The sequence below is a fragment of the Macrobrachium nipponense genome, chromosome 12 (genome assembly GCF_015104395.2).
Source record: "Macrobrachium nipponense isolate FS-2020 chromosome 12, ASM1510439v2, whole genome shotgun sequence".
NCBI classification, from domain to species: domain Eukaryota; kingdom Metazoa; phylum Arthropoda; class Malacostraca; order Decapoda; family Palaemonidae; genus Macrobrachium; species Macrobrachium nipponense.
In genome coordinates this window covers 51,801,746-51,824,245 of record NC_087205.1, presented here as the reverse complement: position 1 = coordinate 51,824,245, position 22,500 = coordinate 51,801,746, and the positions used below count along the sequence as shown (strand labels likewise).

Below are 22,500 nucleotides of genomic sequence, written 5' to 3'. Positions count from 1 at the left end.
TTCTCTTTTTTCCTTTTTTACTATATGCTTTTGAACAAATTTCAATTTCTTCACCATTTCCAATTTTCTGTTTTTACGTATCACTTGGACCTTCCTGTTTGCTTACTACTAAAAGCCTCTTTAAAAAATAACTATCCAAGGAAGATTGCTTCTGCCTGCTTTTCACAATGTTCCTGAAACAACTCAGGCAAACGTCATCGAACTGCGCATGCATACGACCTGTGTAAGCCTTTTCAGGGTGTCTCTTTTCTACAAATGTTTGCACTTTATGAAAAGCAGCTAGAACATCCTTAATTTCTGCCATTGTCATAGGGTCCTCCTCCTCCTCCTCGCCGCTGCTAGAGAACTCTTCTTGAATGATGTTATGTTGCATGGCCTCCAAATCCTTCAGGTCATCCGTCGTAAGCTACTCTTGGTGCTCCTCGAGGAGGTCATTGATGTCGTCCTCGTCGACGAACAGGCCCATGGACTTGCCGAGTGCAACGATCTCGTCAAGATCTGGTTGCGAAATAGTTTCAGGATCGTCAACTGTTTCTGAATCAGCATCAGCTTCTCCCACGTTGAATCCCTTGAAGTCTCGGGCGGATACAGCATCAGGCCAGAGTTTCCTCCACGAAGAATTCAAGGTTCGCCTCAAAACCTCCTGCCAAGCTTGGTCGATGAGTCGGATGCATATCATGATATCGAAATGCTCCTTCCAAAATTCCCTGAGGGTGAGGTTTGTGGTATCGGTGATGTCCAAATATCTCTTGAAAAGATGTTTTGTATACAGCTTCTTGAAGTTCGATATCACTTGGTGGTCCATGGGTGGTGTTAGGCAGAAGATAAAGAACCTTGATGAAAGAATACTCCGCTAGAATATCTTTCTCGAGGCCAGGAGGGTGAGCAGGGGCATTGTTCAACAACAGCAGACATTTCAGAGGGAGGCGCTTCTCTTCCAAGAATTTCTTCACTGTCGAGCCGAAACAGATTTACCGCTCGGTGAACAAAAGTCTCGTTATCCAGGCTTTCGCATTAGCCCTCCACATCACCAGAAGCTTCTTCTTTAGCACTTTGTGGGCCTTGAAGGCTCGAGGAGTCTCCGAATGATACACAAGTAGGGGCTTCACCTTACAATCCCCACTGGCGTTAGAACAAAGTGCAAGCGTAAGCCTGTCTTTCATAGGCTTATGCCCGTGTAGCTTCTCTTCCTCCATGATGTACGTCCAACAAGGCATTTTTTTCCAAAAAAGGCCAGTCTTGTCACAGTTGAAGACTTACTGAGAACTGTAGCCTTCCTTGATTGTCATCTCGTTGAACATCTTAACAAAGGCTTGGGCCGCTTTCGTGTCCGAGCTGGCAGCCTCCCCATGCCGCACCACCGAATGGATGCCAGTCCGTTCACGAAATTTATCAAACCAACCCTGAGAAGCCTTGAAATCTGGGGTTGACTTCAATGTCCCTTCTCCTGCGTCGTCTTCGGGCTGAGCACTCAGATCACCGTAAATGGCACTGGCCTTGTGGGAGATTGCCGTCTTGGTCATCGTATCGCCAGCGATTTCTTTGTCCTTAATCCATATGAGAAGCAGCCTCTCCATCTCATCATGCACGTGGATCCTCTTGTTGGAAAAAATAGTCACACCCTTGGAAGGTGTAGCTGCTTTGATGGCTTCCTTCTGCTTAAGGATGGTGCCTATCATCGACGGATTTCGGACGTATTCCTTAGCGATCACACTCAACCACATGTCAGCTTCATACTTCTTAATTATCTCCATTTTCATCTCCTTAGAAACTATCCTCTTCTTTCCGTGAACTTAAGCAACATTCTTGGGACCAATGGCTAATAACGTAAGTAATTAAGTTCACACACAACATGATAAGGTAACTTACAGTACAAAGAAAGTGAAATCACGAACACGAAACTATGTTAACAAACGAAATCTATGTGAACGAACGAATTCCAGGTGTGTATGATAATGCTGCCGAAACGAAATGGTCAAGGAACATCTTTACGTAGGTGCATGATGGGACAGATGCTGAGCAATAGGAGAGCAGGATTTTATGGCGGTGACTAGCATCAGGAGCCAATGGGAGAGCGCGAAGATGGTGGCGAGTCTACTGAGTTGGCAGCATGCGAGTTTAAAAATTTCACTCAGCCTAATTTTTTTTCGTTTCAATGGCTGATTTTCAATGGCATTGGATTAAGATTCGAGCACTGGGGATCATACCGCCAAACAGAATACTTTGTGGCTTAGATATTGTGGAATTGCATATATCCACGACTAGCCAGGGAATTCCCCAGCCATTTCAATCATTAAGCAATCATAAAAAGAAAGTTACTGAATTTGGACACTTCTTGCAGCGCAAAGTTTGAAACGCGCTTGGGACGATCTGGACGAGTCCCTCCTGCAGCGGTTTTCAGATTCAATGCCCAGGACACTCCAGAAAGTCCATAAACGTTGTGGCATGCCTATCAAGTACTAGGCCAGGAGTTGGTGATTATTCATTCCAAATTTTATGATGGTTGCTTTAATAATTGATTTTTCCTGAATATTTTTAGTTTGTTGTACTCTTTTTCTTCTTCCATCTTCCCTACCACGCAAAGTATTATGACTGCTACTGTATATACATGTATATATATATATATATATATATATATATATAATATATATATATATATATATATATATATATATATATATATAATATATATATGTACATATCTATATATATCTATATACCTATTCATATACTATAGTATATCATATTATATATATATATATATATTATATATATATATATATATATATATATATATATATTACACACACACACGTATATATATATGTGTGTGTGTGTGTATGTATGTATGTATATATATATATTATATATATTATATATATATATATATATATATATATATATATATATATATATATATAATATATATATATATATATATTTAATAGTAAGTATATTACACAATACCTCAAGTAATCTCTCAAAACAAAACAAAAAATTGGTGCCTTGCTCAGGACGTTTAATCAGTTATATTCCAAAATAGAAGAAAAATAAGAAAATAAACTGGGAATATTTTTTAATGAAATAAGAATTATGCTAAAGAGCTCATAAATGATATATGATTTAAAGGAGAACTGGAGACAAAGCAACAGTAAAATCATAATGGGAGGTAATGAAACCTCCCTCACACCATTATAATTTTCCTGTAGATACTTGGTGCTGATTGTGAAATAGTGTAGCGCAATTACTGGTTACACAAAGATTTATTACCTTTTCACTTTTAAAATTTCCTACACTAATTTTATAAACAACAAACTGGTTGGTATAGTTGTAGAAGAGTCAAATATTTTGAGCTTCTAAAAGCTAGTTTATTTTTTATCAAAGATAAAAATATGTACATATACATGAGTTTTATTTTTGTAGTCTTTACAGAGTGTTGTCCAAATAGCTTTACATGTCTCCAGCATGACTCTTCCAAGAGCTTTGGGCGATATGGCCACACTCAATTTTATATTTGATATGAACTGTCAGTCGCTAAGTAGTGTAATGTGGCACTTGGCCTTTCATAGGGAATTGTGGATTTCGTCATGCATGTGTCCTGTTGCACAACCGTTATAATCTTTCTACAAAATTGAATGTTGCCTCGTCCACCCTTACGTTTACTATAGCAATCCTTGGGAGCTACCTGTATTGCCTTTAAAAGCAAAAAAAATGTGAGTTTTTCTCTCTCCCTTTAAAAGCAAAAAAAAATTTGAGTTTTTCTCTCTTCAACAACCAACCATTGACCCAATATTATTTTTCGTGGCTTTTTTTTTTTCATTGTTATATGGGCGCAATGGCACAGTCTGAGCATTTATGGTTCATTATCAGATATTCCCTCCGCCACATCCGAACAGTGCAGCTGCCAACTTAAGACTGACTACTCTGTTCAAACCGGGCAGTTACGTGAGTTAGCAGTCATTTTTTTTGCAGTCTCCTCCCACCTAGTTCTCATCGTGAGACCAGATCGACTGTGAATGGCCTGCCTATGGAACATCTAACCAGAAGCAGGGGCCAGAGCAGGTCTGGGGGCAGGAGCAGGGTCGACAACAGAGACAGGTTCTGTCACAGGAACAGGGACAGGTCCAGGGACAAGAGCAGCGGCAGGCATGCTGGCAGGTATGGCTGGAGCTGGCATCCCTGTCATTACCAGGGGAGACAGGGGTGGTGCAGAAAACCTGGATACCGCCTACAGTGACACCCCGAAACCAGGAGGGGGAGGCACTTGGGGCATAGGGAGGTGGAGCAATTGCATATGCTGTTGAGCACCCACCGATACTGAGGAGGTGATGTCATTGGGATTGTAAGTCCACACCAGGTGTGGGGGAGCATAGTAGCTGGGCTGGGCCATGGTTGCCGTGGTAGTAGAGACAACAGCGTGGGTAACAGTACTGGTGGATGCTCTGTTCAGATGAGCCAGCAGCGCTTCAACTGAGGGCGGTCCTACGAGCCAGAGGGAAGACTGTGGTTGGCCTAGCCTAGACACTCTACCTGCAGAAGAAAAAGTCGGGTATAAAGGGGGGGGGGTCATTCATCAATTCGAAGGAGGATCTTCAAAGCGAGAAGAGGCCCTAAGAGGAGCATTACCTAGGTCCACAGCCACCTGCCCCCCTCTGCTCTTCCCCCTTCGACTTGTCGGAGGAGGAAGAGGAGAGAGTGGCATCCCTCAAAGGGGTGGCAGAGAGCACAGAACAGTTGCCGGGAGAGAAGTAGGAAGACGGAGAATTAGCTATCATAGGTGTGGTCACCCCCACCATGGGTTTGGGCTTCCTAACATATCTCCTCCTCCCGGCAAACTTACCCCACTGAGATGGTGACCAAAGGGGACACTCCGCACACATCACTTCACCACCACACTCACACCCTTGGCAAGAAGCACAGAGGGAGTGAGGATCAACATCTACAGAGGTGCATTTCTTGCCCAAGGGTTTGCTAGGGATTCATTACAAATACTTATACTATAACCAATTATTCACAAAACAGTAAAAGTAAAAATCCCACCAGGATTGAAGAATTGAAGAAAACAGCAAACAACAATTGGGTAGCGCGGTGAAAAACATGTCTGTCAAAAACACGTCTGTCAGCAACAATGGCCGGAAGCACATTGGAAAGTTTACGTCCAGTTGGAGGGAGTACCAATGACCACATACTGTACATTTTATTAAATGTTTTGTTGAAGATGATTTGCAAATATTATACTTACAGTCATAAAGTGTTTCAGGAGGAAATAAGCACTGTAGTATATCTAAAATATGCATTCGTTCATACTTAGCTCTCACACTAGTTCATGATTTTAAATTGATTTAATTTTACCTTCACCCTCTGCAAACAATACTTATGTACATACACGTCTTCTTTATTTCATTTACTTGTGGGACTCATTATGACTGCCTTATGAAGTTTACCTAGTAATGCAAAGAAAACTTACTCTGACAGAAAAAGAAAATGGCATCCCATGAATTAGAGGTAACTTTAGTATACGTACGAAAGTGGATACGTAGTATGTACACAGTAGTTACTGTAACTATTTTTATGCCAACCAGTTATTCATTTTTTAAGTGTAATGTATTAAACTAACTTTTAAATCAAATTACAGTAACTTTAATTCACATTATAAGTACTTAAGGAGCATGATTAGGGTCATTTTTAGTGTTAAAACTCTAGAAGTAAGCATTTATTAGCAATTTCAGACCGTGCCAAACTTACACGAAGCTTCACCTTGCGCGAGGGGGTCTGGAACCTAACCTTGCATAAGTTCGGGGTATTACTGTATGTTAATCGAAACACAGCAAAATTTCAATATCATATATTTGCTTTTCTTAAAACGTGCTTCACCCAAGCTAACTTTCTGCAGATAAACAATTCTTATGATGACGCTGTGATGCCCTCTTAGAGCAATAACTAAACGAAATACTTGACACACTATTGGCTGTCGTCTGCAAAGCTGCCAATCCAAGAGCAGTATTAATTTTCCTTGGCATTCATTGGCTGTACAGTGGTCCCCCCGTATTCGCGGGGGATGCGTACCAGACCCCCCCGTGAATAGTTAGAATCCGCGAATGTTTGGAACCCCTATGAAAATGCTAAAAACAGCCTATTTTGTTAGTTAAAACTCAAGAAAAACCCACTAAAAATTTTCATACTTGGTTTTTTAATAGTTTTATCACAAAAAGTGCATTTAATGATGAAATTCATCAAAAAAACCAGGAATTTGTGGATATTTATCATAGAAAAATACCGCGAATGCGCGAATTTTCCGCGAATAATGCAGGGAAACGTTCCCCAGAGAAATCCGCGAATGTGTGAGTCCGCGAATCTGGAGAACGCGAATACGGGGGGTCCACTGTACACTTTAAGTGTTGATTGGTTGAAACCTGAATCAGATCTCGCAGAGATGGAATTGAGGGTAATTACATATCCCTCCTTGATCAGACTCATTATGTAGTGAGTTGTTGATATACATGGACTTAATCACGAATCTGTGTTTTACGTATCATCAAATATCTGTGTGAATCGTGACAAAAACAACTCCTAAATAGGGCCCTACTCCTTCTAAGGCTTTTGGCAAAGAGCTTAAAAGAAAGAGGGTGGTCATGAAACTTGATGAGAATGCGAAAGCTCTCGATATGTTAAAGGAGGGCAAAAGCTTTGCTGCGGTTGGACGCCATTTTAATGTGAATGAAAGCACGGTAAGATATGTACATTAAGAAGAAAATGTAGGCATTAGCTACATCGGTACTGCAAAATATCTCGAGACCTTTAAGAAGATTCTGCAGAAGAAAGGATACTGTCCAGAACAAGTGTTCAATATGGATGAGACTGGCCCCACTGCCAATAACTGTGGAAACTGCTGCCTTGCAGTCTTACGTCTTAGTAAAAGGCTAGCCCCACCGCCAATAACTGTGGAAACTGCTGCCTTGCAGTCGTAAAACCTTTTTGCCAAATAATAAACCATGCCTGATGTTGTATGGAAAGGCGCATCAGGCAATCGATCCCTTAATGTAGGGATAACAGGGGAGAGAAGAAGAAGAGACTTGGGCACCAACAAACAAAAAGATATTTTGAAAAAGAGTGACTACGGCTTCTAAGATTCATAGCTAGAGTGTGGTGGAAAGATTATACTATTATAAATGAGGAGGTAGCGGAAATATGCAATGTTCATCAGCTGGGAAAGTAACTAAGATATCAAAGATCAGACTTTGAACATGTGATTCAGAAGGGATATAGTCCATTTACTTACAAAAGTAGTAGCTACAGATGTAGCAGGAGCCTTTAGGGTGTGACAAGTAATCTTGGAAAAAGGGAACAGATGAAGACCTGGACCAAATGGGAATTCAGGCAGAAAAACAACAAGAGAGAAGTGGAAAAGACTCATTTAACATCTATCAACATAAGAGGAAAAAGCTGGTGTAAAATTAATGACAATGATAATGTTTAATTCAAAATGACAATGCTACAATGCCATAATACAAACACTTCTTAACATTCTAAACCTCATGTAGTCCATGAGTGTTTTGCCTGATGTATGAAGTTTAATCTTACCTGTATTTCTATATGTCTTGGCTTATCAACATATTTTTCAACAAGAATTCTGTCGTCACCAAAACTAGATGCTGCCTCTTGGGTGGAAAGTTTGAATCCTTCTCGTGCTTCATCATCATTCCAGGCAATTCTCATTCCTTTGCCGCCACCCCCAGCCGATGCTTTTATCATTACAGGATATCCTATCTCATTACTAATACGCACACAGTCTTCACTATCTTTGACAATACCATCAAAGCCTGAAAATAATTTATATACTAATTAATACTCACAAATTAATCCCAACTATTCACAACTTCCATGGAACTCAATAAAACTTACACAGTTATTATTATTATTACTTTTATACAGTGGTTTTGTATGATCAAAGTCACCTCTACACTCACAGAACTCAACTGAAGATTTTGCTCTTAAGTGATAGGTGTAATGCTCCTGGTGGCAGTCCTTGAATGCCTGATCCAGTAACACCTCAAATACCTGGATCAATGTTATTTAACTCTCTACATTATCTGACATATCAGGATGTAGGCCCCATAAATAGATATGTACATATATATAAATTTTAACAAATTTGAAAAAACTGCCATCTGATGGCTGGCAATGCTGCATGGCCTCAAGAAAATATTGCTTACACTCAGACAGACTGATAAAGGGTTTTAGGGTTGGGGGAAGCCTCAAAAAGTTTCCAAGGTAGGGGAGGGAGAGTCAGTTGACTGGGCACCATGGGAAAGGAGGGACAGTGTGAAGAGGAGAGAGAAAAATAACTGCGGTATGTTTACAACAAAGCTTAAGTACAGTAACAAACAGTCCTTTACTTTCTTATTTATATTTTATAATACAGTATTCTCACTTATATTTTTACTCTATTTTCTCATTTTTTAATTTTTTACCAAAAGATAAATGCAATTTTGTGTAGAATAAGTTGATATGTGTTCTTACACTCATTCGACGATGTTGGTGAACTTGGTATAGCCAGTGTGGTTTTGTCTTGCCTACATTATTTTAAATATTATGGTGATTTGAGATGAAATATCAACAGTGATAAAATATTCTCTTGTTTACTGTTATGATATGTGTGACAATCATACTTAAGAGTCAACTAAGCTTGTCATTAAATATGGTACAGTAAGTAAAGAAAAAAAAAAAAAAAAAAAAAAAAATGAAACATACATACATACATACATACATAAGCATGCACTCTTCCCATGATGTTGGTGAACTTGCTAGGTCCGTTTGTTTTGTCTTGTTTACTTATGAAATTTTCATTTTAAATATCTTTATGATTATTAGAGATGAAATACCAACAGTATAAAATATTTTCTCTCGTACTATTATGATACATATGATAATCATGTTTAAGAGTCAACTTAACTTGTAATAAAATACAGCACAGTAAATAAAGCAATGGGAAAAAAATGGCAACATGTGATACAGTAATGTGCTAAAAAATTAACTCACAAATATACAGGACAAAAGAGGTAGAAAGAAAGTGTTAGCTTCTGCACTTACTACTGGCAAAAAAGCAAGACAACACTCAACATGTCATTAAAATCACAATTTTTCAAAGTAAATTGTATTTTTCCTAACTATATAAACCTGAGGTCCTGTAAATTAAGAATTACTTTCAGCGGAGCTGGAAACGGTTGTTGAACTTTGAAACAAGGTGGTTAGGCAGTTAACTACTGGTCGGTAGGCAGAAGTCCCACCTACCCAGATGTAAACATTCCAATTTGCCTTTTGGCCCAGGTGACAGGTTAAGAGATAGCATGAGGTGGGCATGAAATGCAATGTAAAGGATACCAGGTTTGTATAGTTAGGAAAAATACAATTTACTACTTTAAAAAATTGTGATTTGTTCCTATACAATATACAAACCACCGGTCCTTTACATTAGGAAGACTCACTGAGAGGAGGGAGGAATCTGTGTGTCTCTACAATCAGACTTGAGTTCACTACAGCTGCGATTTCTTCCTGGATGAAAAGTGAGAAAGAGAACCTTGCCTCTCATGAATTAAGAGTGTACTATAGGAACTGCGAGATCAGATGTCAGACTTCTGAGCCACTTTTGAATGAAGGAGATACATGTAACCTTTATAAAAATAGGCTAGGGTGAACCCTGAGTGTAGAAAGTAGGCTACGGTGAACCTTGAGTGTAAGAGACAATACGGCAAGTACGTACAAGAATAGGGTTTGACTAATGTCCAGGTCTCCTTCCTCCCCTTGCTAGAGAAAGGAGCGGGATAGAATGGGGGCTCAATTAGTAACTTACTTACATCAACCACCAGATCCAGTATGTAATGGCTCGAGAAGGAGGATGAGAGGGAAGGAGAAAGAGAGGCCAGTCATTCTCACATCCGCAATCAAACAATTTAGGTGAGATACAACCCAGTCTGTCCCATTAAAGGAGCCGGGTAAGCTATACAACTTGATGAACAGCCACTAGAGTTGTCAAGTCCTCTTCAGATAGCATCGCAACACTCTAATGGGCCAAAGTAGCATTTTGTTTGGGTCATTACCTACAAAGTCCTCTAGAGGATCCCCATCCCCTCGAGTATTTAACCTTGAAGTAAAGTCCATGGAGTTCTACTACTCTCTTTGCTGATGCCAGGGCCAGCAGGAAGACAGTCTTGAGGGTCTGATCCCTGTCTGATAACTCTCATAAAGGCTCATACGGTGCACGATTCAGGCTCCTCAGGACAAGAGTCACATCCCTTGCTGGGAGCCTGAGCTCCCTGGGAGGGCAAAACCTTTCAAAGCTTCTCAACAGTAGCAAAACCTCAAAGGAGAAAGAAATGTCTGCTCCTTTAAGCCGTAAGACTAGACCAAGAGCAGGTCTATAGCTTTTCACAGCTGAAATGGAGAGAAACTCCTCTCAGCACAAGAAGACAAGGAAGTCCGTGACTTCCTGAAGATTAGCTCTGAACGGAGAGACCGTATCAACACCAACCACAGATGCCTGCCCACTTTTACAGGTATAGGGTAAAACATCACAGCAGGCCAAACAGGCCACCTACAATCAACGCTTGCCACCCTCCGAAAAAGTACATTATAACGCGTCCTGACACCGGAGATGGGCATCAGTCGCGACTTCTTGTTGGTGAGAAACGGAGCTAAAGACCTCTACTCTCCTTTCGAAGTAAGTATTTTCTCCAAAGTTAGAAATTAAGGCCAAATTTTAAGATTTAAACAGAGGGTAGTGAAAAGGGTGGCTACGGCAGTGGAAATCTCACCAAAACGCTTTAGAAATTTTTACTTACAACTAAAAATGTTTAGAAGATTGACGCCATCTTGATGTTTACGGAGTCGCTTGTGTCAACAAACTTCCCATTTCCTGTGCTAAATCTGCACACCACTTGTACCCATAGACGCTGGGGCACTTTCATCACAACAATTGTAAACCCAACCTCTTACCAGCACTTATTCAAGGGGACTACGGCATTCTTTGCGGCATTTTGCGCTCTTCAATTGTTTATCAGTGTTGTCAATTGGTGTGTGTTTACCCTCCAAACTAGGTATAAGACTTACACAAAACCGGGGAAATAAGTGAAATTAGCGTATCTATTTGTATTATATATACGTACATATTAGCTACAGCAATTTTATCATTACTGCATTACTATGACAACTAGAATTCATCGAAACAGTTTGTAAATGCATCGGCGTATGTGTGACGCTCCACTAGATTGGCAACGATGAGTCATTTTTCCTCACGTCGTCTGCTCGTAAGTATACATCCAAAACATTTGTAATTTTTGGGGGTTAATTTGGTTGCAAAAAAGGGATAATAGACATGAATTAAATAAACATTTTGAAGTAAAGTTAAACTAAATATTGAGTAAAGTAAACAATTAAGGGAATAAAACTTTGCATCTCATAATCAGTGTTGTCGTCTGCTGCTCGTAACTGTGTTTGTGGAGTGAGTGCTTAGGAACCAGGAACCACAGCGTGGTTCAAGTGCACTGTAGAGTGAATTAAGACCAAAATGTGTATAATTACAATCAAATAAGCACTGTGGAGTTTCAGTTGTGATGGCAGTAAGGATAAAAACCACCGATTACAAGGTAAGAATGAATTCAGTTCCAACCATAACCCCGGGAATAACAAGTTTCATACTTTCACTAATATAGGCAGCAAAATGTTGTTTTGTTGTGCTGATTACAACTGCAATCTTGAGTAAGATCAATAAACGTTACATATATACGCTAACATTGTTCAAATGAGTGCTGGGAAGGCTGGGGAAAGATGGTGGCCGTCACTGATGAGAACCTTCCATCCAAAACGTAGCCGCCATTTTGGATTTCAAAACTGCCTTGAAAACATATTTTACGAAGAGCTCACATGCTTATTTTAGTTCGTATGGGGCTTTCATATATCACATTATGTTGACGAAACTTCAGTCTTTTAAATGGTATGCTTAGAGTTGCAATTGTATTCTTGTTTCACCAATTAAATATCGAGTGAATAAGACCCGTCCACCGTGATGAGGGTTGGCCTGCCGTGGTGTTCTACCCTACTGCTACAGAGGACTGTCTGAGGTACCTAGCCATATCCATTGCTGCGCATCGTGAAAAGCCTCTCGCTTGCACAAGATGGTAGATAACCTCCAGCCGTGAAGACACAGACTGCACTGCATGATGGTACTGTTCTAAATGAGGCTGACACAGAAGATTGGACCAAGGAGGAATTTCTCTCTGTGCCTCAGAAAGCAGAGCTAGTAGGTTGGGGTACCCACCAGAATCATCCTAAGATGCATCCTCTGCAGCCACCCATGGGTCCAGCATAACAGAAAAGATCTATGACTGGACGCCCTCACAGCTCAAAAAACCTCTCCGTGATGTCGAAGTGGAGGGACCGTTCCGTTCCTATCACTTGATTCTGGCAACTGAACTTGTCTGCCACTTGATTCCTTTTGCCCAGAATGTACCCAGCCGACAGCTTTACCGAGTGAGCCATCCACCTCTAGTGCACCTGCACTTTCAACTGGTGGAGCACGAGGGACACAAGACTCCTCTGCTTGTTGACATATGCCGCTACTGTGATGTTGTCGCTCATCAACACCACAGTGTGTCCCATCACTTGATCCTAAAACTCTTGAAGGGCTAGAAAAGCCACCTTGAGTTCCAGGATATTGATGTGAAGTGCCTGTCGTCTCGATTCCACACACCTGAACCAGCAACTCCTCCAGGTGTGCACCCCATCCCTCGGTTAATGAATCTGTGAACAGAAGAATGTCCATAGGGAGAGAGTGTAGGTATACTCCTATCAAGAGGCTCCTGCTGTCTAGCCACCAGTCTAAGTCCTCTCTCATCTCCTCTGAGAGAGGAATGAGAAAGGATTGAGGGTCTCGAGACTGGGACCAGTACTCCTTCAGCCTCCACTGGAGAGACCTCAGAAGAAGCTGCCCATGAAGAACCAGTTTCTCCAATGAAGACAGGTGAACGATGATGACTAGTCATTGCTGAGCTGGCTGCTCCTATCGAGACAGGAACAGCTGTACTGCCTTCCTGAACCTCCTGATACGAGTCTGAGGGGAAGACTCTTGCTACTACTGTATCTATCAGCATGCCCAGGTACTTTATCCCCTACTTGGGAATGAGATCTGGCTTCTCACAATTCACTATGATCCCTGGAATGTGGCAAAACTCAGGGAGCCGACCCCTATCCTAAAGCAACTGTGAGCGAGAGCTTGCCAGGACGAGCCAATCATTGAGATACCACAACAGGCGTATCCTATACAAATGGACCCAAGTTGACACTAACGTGAACACTTCAGGAACGATTGAGAGGCCGATACAGAGTGCCCTTAATTGGAACACAGTCTCCCCAGGATAAAGCAAAGGCGCTTGTGGGAGGACAGATGGATGGGTATTTTGAAATAGTACACATCCTTCATTTCCACCATAAGCATGAAGTCATTCTCCCTGACTAAGGCAAGCACAGAGCATGCCATCTCCATCATGAACTGAGTCTTGAGAACGAATCGGTTAGGGGGAGATAGGTCTATGATTGGTCTCCAGCTCCCCGAGGCTTTCTCCACGAGAAAGATAAGACTGTAAAAGCCCAACAACCGGTCCGACACAACTTCCAGTGCCCTTGCTCAGCATGGCTTACACTTCTTGCCTGAGTGCGAGACCCTCTGACAAACCAGGACCATAGGTAAGGAGATGGACCGGAGAGTAGGTGAAAAGTGTCTGGGACTCAAAGGGAAGTAGATATCCCTCCCGAAGAACATCTACTATCCAAGTCTCGGCTCTGTATCACTACCATGTTGCCCAAAGGCTTGATAGGCAACCCAAACCCCCCTTGGAAGCAGCTGGAGGGGATTGCCATCCCTAGCATTTACCCTTCTTCACTTTTGGCTCTTTTCCGCACTGGAAAGCAGGCTAAAAGAGGTGCGATTGTGCAACCTTCCCAGAGGAAGAAGATTGAGTCTTCCTGCAAGCACCCTTCAAAGTCTAGGACTTCTTAGGGGCTAAGGAAGGGCTAGCCTGACCTGAAGCCTGAGCCACAGTAGCATGTGAAGACCCACCCAAAGGTCTTGGTCACTGCCTGGTGGACACGGCGGTTGCAGTCTTCAGCCCGGCACTTGTCCACCACAACATCCACCAAATTCCTCTACTAGGGAAGAGAAAGGAGGAACCCAGCAGCAGTCTGTTCCCTAGGGTTACTGCTGACTCTGGACTGATGTGCATGGCAATCAGATTCAGAACAGCATCCAGGTTTGCCCAGAGGTTTGTCGTCTGCTGGGCTAGGTAGGAGATGGCTCTACCTCCAGACTGGCACAATCTCCTGAAGGTGAGTCTTCCCCAGGGATGATAGCACCTGAAGAAGCAGCAACTTTGGATACTGTGAATGACCACATATCCAGCCAGGAAACTGCCTGGAAGGGTGCCATGGTGGTAGCTTTTAGGTTTGCTGCTTCTTGCTGAGAGAGACAGACCTCCTTTAGTAAGATGATGCAAAGGAAGACCCAGACCTAGATGAACCAGGCCCGGATCAACCTTCTTGGTCAACAGTAAATGCTTCTGATGGGGCAGAGGAAGGGGATGGTGTGAGAGGGTCCACTGGAGTGAACTATCTTGCCCAGAAACATGATTGTCCACTTGGTCAAGTATCCCCTCAGCTAGTGTGGACCACGACAGACCCACCAAAACCTTGGGTTCCTTCTTAGGTCCCCAAAAAGATTTGAGGCACAATTGATCCACAGAAGAGGCCGTGGCCCCTTCCTTAAGACCATTGTGCTGATGAATCAGCACTATGATCTCTGCAAAGGTCCTCTGTATTTCAGAGGTGTCCACATCCTGAGGAAGAGGACCCTCAAGTTCTTCCAGGGTGCAGTCTTCCCAATCTACTCTCCTGGCAGGAGGAAAAAACCCAACAGAACCCTTGGATCCATCCTGAACTACTTGGGTGTACAACCTAGTCGATCCTAAAACTGAACCAGGGACGTGGCCTTCATAGACAAACTCTGAGGATACCTCCTCCGACTTCCCCCTGTTCCCATCACTCTTCCTGGTAAAACCCCAGGAAGTTGATGCGACAGGTGAGGAGGATCGGGCTATCCCACCTGTCCTGCTGGCAGAACCAGTAGGGGGAGTAGGCCGTGCACAGTCACCAACCTGCGGTGAAGACAGCAGTGAGGGTCTAGGAGAGAGCTTACACCTTATGAGCTGCTGGCTGGCAAAAACATATGCCATCCTTGTGATGTGCCTGCCTTCTTCAAGGCTGAAACCTCGTGAGAAGAAGACTTCACAGGGGACCTCCTCGCTGCCTCTTCCAGGTGTTTGCTTCTGTGGAATCGAGACACTGGGCTGGGAACCTGAGCAAACAATAGCAGCAATGTTGGCAGGAGGGGGTCAGACACCTGCAAGATTCATTCTTTTCTCTCGTCTTGTGCCTAAACTGGGACAGTGAGAGGTCTCTGTGGCACCAGTTCTGGATGATTGCAATTCCTTAGAATCTTGAGCACTCTGAGCAACTCATGAACGAGTGTCTGACACAATAACAATTTTAGCAGCAGAACTCCTAGAACTGGTGACAGGAGCACAAACTGAAGCCTGTGCGACCCCGGCCCCCAAAACACATTGCAGTTCCCAAACCCGAATGTTGGAATGAGCTGATGAGCTTCCACATCTTCTCCTGTGGAAGGAAGCTGCCCATGAGAAGTCCCATGGCAGGATTTTTTTTTTTTTGGGGGGAGGCAGCCTTCTTCTTTGGCCAACGAGCCTCAGAAGAAGGGGAGGAGGAGCAGATGCAGGAGATAAGGATGGAGAAGATGAAGACGAATGCACCTTCTTTGACTACTTCTTCGACTTCATCAGCTTCTTCAGGATGGTGGTCAATTCACCCATCCACGGCAGACATCGCAGCAGCAGCCGGGGCAGCCTAGGCAGTAAAAGCAGTGAAAGAACCCCGGCAGCAGGAGCATCAGGAACAGCAGGAGTCATCTCAGGAGCAACCGACACCACAGGGGCAGGAGGCACAACAGGGGCGATGCAGTTGACAGGAGCTGTTGGGGTCTTAGGAACAGCAGGCACTACTCTCCAAGGAGGCAGGATCACACAGAGGAGCCTGGAGGTGGTATCACAAAATGCTGAGGTGCAGGGAGATGCCCAAAACCACTGAAGGAGTCACATTAGTGGGGTGGTGGGCGATTATCATAGTCGACACACTAGCAAACCTGTGCGATGTCACAGTAGCAGACATCATGGTAGTGGCCATAGGCGTCATTGCAGAATTCACTGAAGCAGTGCCAAAGAAACCTAGGGCAAGCCAGGCATGTTGAAGGTCTCTTGTATGTTCGTCCACCATACCTGCAGAAGCAAGTCAGGTCACTAGGGAGAGACCCCCCTCGATTCAAGGGAGAAATTTCTCACTCAGAGCGAGCGGAGGCACCCGAAGAGAGATCATACTGATTGCCCAGCCCCTGCCTCTCTTCTTCACTTGACGAATTGGACGAAGAAGATGAGGAAGAGTTCTCTCCCAAAGGAGAGATGGCCAGAAAGCTTGCTTGAAAATTCAGTGGCCATTTCCAGCTCAGTTGAAAGAAAATTCTAATGTAAAAGACCAATGCTTTGTATGTCACGTAGGAACAATTACATTGTTAATCACTTGTTACTGGGTGATATGGATACATTATCAGTTTAGGAGTAATTTGTAGAAGATGTGTGGTTGGACAAGTACAGTGGTACCTCGAGATACGAAATTAATCTGTTCTGAGGCGGCCTTCGTATCATGAGCTTTTCGTATCTTGGACCGCATTTTACATGTAAAATGGCTAATCCGTTCCAAGCCCTCCAAAACCACCCCAATAAATTTCATAAAAAAGCTAAATTGACCTATAAACAATGAAATACTACAACATTTTGGACCATTCAATACCCAACTTAATACATACTGCTAATATACCAGTAAATAATGTGTATTAGCCCTTTAACGCCGAAGGGGTATAATAAAAATCGTCTCGCGTATGCCGAGGCAGTCTCAGAGTGAGCGCTGAAGCGGAAAAAATATTTTTTTCAAAGAATCACAGCGCGCTTAGTGTTCAAGATTAAGAGTTCATTTTTGGCTCCTTTTTTTGTCATTGCCTGAAGTTTAGTATGCAACCATCAGAAATGAAAAAAAATATCATTATCATATATAAATAATGCAATATATAATAGTGCAAAAACAAAATTTCACATATAATTGTATTCAAATCGCGCTGTGAGCAAAACGGTTGAAGCTAACGAGTTAATGTTTTTTTCCGTTGTATTGTACACTAAATTGTGACCATTTTGGTATGTAACACATTGTAACACGATCAAAGCAACACAGAGAAAATATTATCACAAAATGATGCATGAATTCGTAACGGGCGGACGTAAAAAATGTTTTTTTCAAAAATTCACCATAAATCTAAATATTGTTATAGAAACTTCCAATTTGTTTCAAAACGAAGATAAATGATTGAATATTACTATACTGTAAGAGTTTTAGCTTACATTTGTAGTTTTCGACCATTTTGGACAAGTTAAAGTTGACCTAATGTCGAATTTTTTTATATTTTTTTTATATGCAAATATTTCAAAAATGAGAAAAGCTAGAACCTTCAATTATTTTTTGTTATATTCTACATAAAATTGTGCACATTTTCAAATATAAAACTCTATGAAACACCTAATATGAAATGGAGCAAATATTATGAGAATGCGACATACGCATTTCGGAGATTTGAGGCCGAGAAGCCGCGCGCGGAGGGAAGGAAAGTTTTTTTTTTTAAATTCACCATAAATCTAAATATTGTGCTAGAGACTTCGAATTTGTTTCAAAATGAACATAAATGACAGAATATTACTAGACTGTAAGAGTTTTAGCCTACAATTGCGTTTTTCGACCATTTCAGTAGAGTCAAAATTGACCAAATGTGTTTTTTTTTTCTATTTATTGTGATTTATATGTAATTATTTCAAAAATGAGAAAAGCTACAACCTTTAATTATTTTTTGTTGTATTCTACATGAAATTGCACACATTTTCATATATAAAATTCTGTGAAACGCCTAATATGAAACAGAGCAAATATTACGAGAATGCGACGTACGCATTTCGGAGATTTGCGGCGGAGAATCCGTGCGCGGAGGGAAGGAAAAAGTTTTTTCAAACATTTACCATAAAATCTAAATACTGTGCTAGAGGCTAGACACTTAATTTGTTTCAAAATGAAGACAAATGACTGAATATTACTAGACTGTAAAAGTTTTAGCTTACAATTGTGTTTTTCAACCATTTCGGTAGAGTCAAAGTTGACCGAACGTAGTTTTTTTCTATTTATCATGATTTATATGCAATTATTTCAAAAATGAGAAAAGCTACAACCTTCAATTATTTTTTGTTGTATTCTACATGAAATTGCGCGCATTTTCATATATAAAATTCTATGAAACACCTAATATGAAACGGAGCAAATATCACGAGAATGCGACGTACACATTTAGGAGATTTGCGGCGAATCCGCGTGCGGAGGGAAGGAAAAAGTTTTTTCCAAAAGCTCACTATAAATCTAAATACAGGCGGTCCCCGGGTTACGACGGGTCTGGCTCACGACGTTCCGAGGTTACGACGCTTTTTCTTAAATATTCATTGAAAAATCCGCCCTGGGTTACGACGCTTGTTCCAAGGTTACGATGCTCTGAGTTAACGACGCTTTTAAAAAACGCATACTATGATAAGAATCCTTTATAGTTTAGCACAGTATATTAATAAAAATAAGTTTTTGGTTAGATTACAACAAAAATTTTGAGGTTATGATGATTTTCGACACTTTTTATGTCGTATTTTTTAAATTTTTTTAGTGACGCCTCATATGCGGAACTAGTTTCCCAGCGAATGAATACACTAGCTTAGGATGCGCAGTTTATAACAGTCCACAAGCGCAAATAATGAAAAAATAATTGCTTGTTTCCAGTATACATAATTAACAAAACTAAGTTCTGGTTAGATTACAACGCAAATTCCAAGGTTACGACGGTTTTTTATGCCTTTTAACGATACCTCATATGCAGAACTAGTTTCTGAGCGGAGGGCGCATAAATTAATTTACGCTATTAAACTGTATGGTAACCATAGTCAAGGATAAGGAATGCATTCTCAAACAGTATATATATCCTTTAATACAAAACAGCAAAATATCATTGAAACATTATTTCACTTAAAGAGTCCATTTATACTCTACTTAGACTTGGATATAAAATCCATAGTTTCTCTCTCTCTCTCTCTCCTCTTCCATCTCTCTCTCTCTCTCTCTCTCTCTCGTCTCTCTCCTCCTCCTCTCTCTTCTCTCTCTCTCTCTCTCTAAGCTATCTCTCTCTCTCTCTCTTTGTATTTTACGATGAAAATAATCACTAATTAGTGTATTTTGATGTTTATTTTCATGACTAAATACATTTTTATAATACAAAAATGATTTACTAATTTTCAAATATTAATTTTGATTAATACTGTATTAGTAAGTTTAATAAGTTGAAATGATATCACATAATAAAAATAATAATTCTCTCTCTCTCTCTCTCTCTCTCTCTCTCTCTCTCTCTCTCTCTCTCTCTCTCTCTCTCTCTCTCTCTCTACTACAAAGATGTATGTTTTTTTGTATGATAAATAAATGATTTACAGTTTTTCAATATTTAATAATTCAATTTAACAGTCAATATTAATATCAATTTATACAGCAATAATATCAATTCATTAAAGAAAATACCATAGTGAATTAGTAAGATTTTAGCTTATATTTAAAAAATTATGGATGAATGAAGGAAATCCCAGTCTTCTTCAAGTAACTTCCAGTAACCTTTTCTCGAGATCCAGGTACTAAAACTGTCAGATATATCAAGTTCTGTGACAGCCATGAGGGGGAAGAGCTGCAGTGTTGCAATCACATGTTCATGAGATTTCCATCTCTCTCTCTCTCTCTCTCTCTCTCTCTCTCTCTCTCTCTCTCTCTCTCTCTCTCTCTCTCTCTCTCTCTCATTTACTGAGACTCGAGATTTTTTATGTACTTGTACTATTTGTTTTTAATACTTTCAATAAATAATAATAATAATAATAATAATAATAATAATAATAATAATAATAATAACTGTATAATTACAAAATTCATATGTGATAGTATTTTAAAGAAATACAATACGTACTAATCTATCCATGTCACTTTTAATTAAGGTTAACTCAGTCTCTCTCTCTCTCTCTCTCTCTCTCTCTCTCTCTCTCTCTCTCTCTCTCTCTCTCTCTCTCTCTCTTTTGCCACACAAGATAATAATGTGTCATAGTGGTAACTCCCTCCCTCTCTTTCGCTGAAAGCGTTATAAGTATTTATTGAGAGAACAGAGAGAGATAAACAATCTCTCTCTCTCTCTCTCTCTCTCTCTCTCTCTCTCTCTCTTTTACCGAGATGAAAGAATTTTTATGGTACTAGTATGTAAAATGTTTATTGATAATTTCAGTAATTTAATGATGATAATAATAATAATAATAATAATAATAATAATAATAATAATAATAATAAAATGCTACATCAGAAGCAACCCGACGGAGAGAGGATATAGAAGAAGATTGGTCAACATCTGGAATGAGAGGAATAACACCCCCCAAACAGAGCAGAGGCTGGCAGACCAAGTAGGAACATAAAGAAAAAGAACTGGCTCTCCCCAACAGAAAGAGAAGAACTGGAAAGGGAAATGTCACACGACAACAAATTACACGAAGACGAACTGAGAGACGATGCCACAGAAGACGACAGGGAGGATGAGGTATCAAATAACGACACACGAAGAAACACAGACGAAGTAACAGAGAGGACGGAATGGGTAGAAAAGATTAGACAATGGATGGAGCCAGATACAGAGAGAACAAAGATCCCCTCCATGAAAGCCTACAACACCAAGAAATTAAGGGAGAAAACAAGTGAGGTCAATGAAATAATGGGCATAATACACACCACCAGTATCACAGAAACAAATAACTTGACATATGCAGGAGCAAGATTAGTAGCAGAACTGATGGGGATTCGAACACCAACACCATCAGCACAACCAACCCAACAGAAACCAAAACAGCAACCTCCTTGGAAAAGGCGCCTGGAAAACCAAATCATGGTGATGAGATCTGACTTGAGTAAACAGAAAGAGATGGCAGAAAAAAGGCTAAGAAGCAAGAAAACAAGGGAGGAACTCAACGAGAAATACAAAGTACAAGAGAGGGGACTAAACAACATGATAGAAGATGTAAAACAGAGGCTTAAGGCCAAAGCACATAAGATCCAATGGTACTTGGACAGGAATAAGGGATACCAACAGAACAAACTATTCGGAACCAACCAGAAAAGACCATACAGCCAACTAAGAGGGGAAGACAACCACCCAGAAATTCCTGAAGCCGAACCAAGTAAGAGACTCTGGGAAAACATATGGAGCAATCCGGTATCACACAACAAACATGCAACATGGCTCCAGGAAGTCAAGGAAGAAGAAACAGGGAGAATAAAACAAAGATTCACAGAGATCACGACAGACACAGTCAGACACCAACTAAAGAAAATGCCAAACTGGAAAGCCCCAGGTCCCGATGAAGTCCATGGATACTGGCTCAAAAACTTCAAGGCCCTACACCCACGAATAGCAGAACAACTCCAGCATTGTATCTCAAATCACCATGCATCAAAATGGATGACCACAGGAAGAACATCCTTAGTACAAAAAGACAAGAGTAAGGGAAATATAGCCAGTAACTACAGGCCTATCACCTGCCTACCAATAATGTGGAAGTTACTAACAGGTATCATCAGTGAAAGGCTATACAACTACCTAGAGGAGACAAACACCATCCCCCACCAACAGAAAGGCTGCAGAAGGAAGTGTACCGGCACAAAAGACCAGCTCATGATAGACAAAATGGTAATGAAGAACAGTAGGAGAAGGAAAACCAACCTAAGCATGGCATGGATAGACTATAAGAAAGCCTTCGACATGATACCACACACATGGCTAATAGAATGCCTGAAAATATATGGGGAAGAGGAAAACACCATCAGCTTCCTCAAAAATACAATGCGCAACTGGAATACAATACTTACAAGCTCTGGAATAAGACTAGCAGAGGTTAATATCAGGAGAGGGATCTTCCAGGGCGACTCACTGTCCCCACTACTCTTCGTAGTAGCCATGATTCCCATGACAAAAGTACTACAGAAGATGGATGCCGGGTACCAACTCAAGAAAAGAGGCAACAGAATCAACCATCTGATGTTAATGGACGACATCAAGCTGTATGGTAAGAGCACCAAGGAAATAGATACCCTAATCCAGACTGTAAGGATTCTATCTGGGGACATCAGGATGGAGTTTGGAATACAAAAATGAGCCTTAGTCAACATACAAAAGGGCAAAGT

General features: G+C 41.0%; 1 protein-coding gene across 1 annotated transcript in view; it reads right to left on the bottom strand.

Moving 5' to 3' along the window:
* LOC135224528 (propionyl-CoA carboxylase alpha chain, mitochondrial-like) overlaps positions 1–22,500 on the bottom strand; it is a 309,211-nt gene that overhangs the window by 197,081 nt on the left and 89,630 nt on the right. Inside the window, exon 5 of the mRNA XM_064263599.1 lies at positions 7,582–7,820. Coding sequence (XP_064119669.1) covers positions 7,582–7,820 — 239 coding nt within the window. The remainder of the gene's footprint in view (positions 1–7,581; positions 7,821–22,500) is intronic.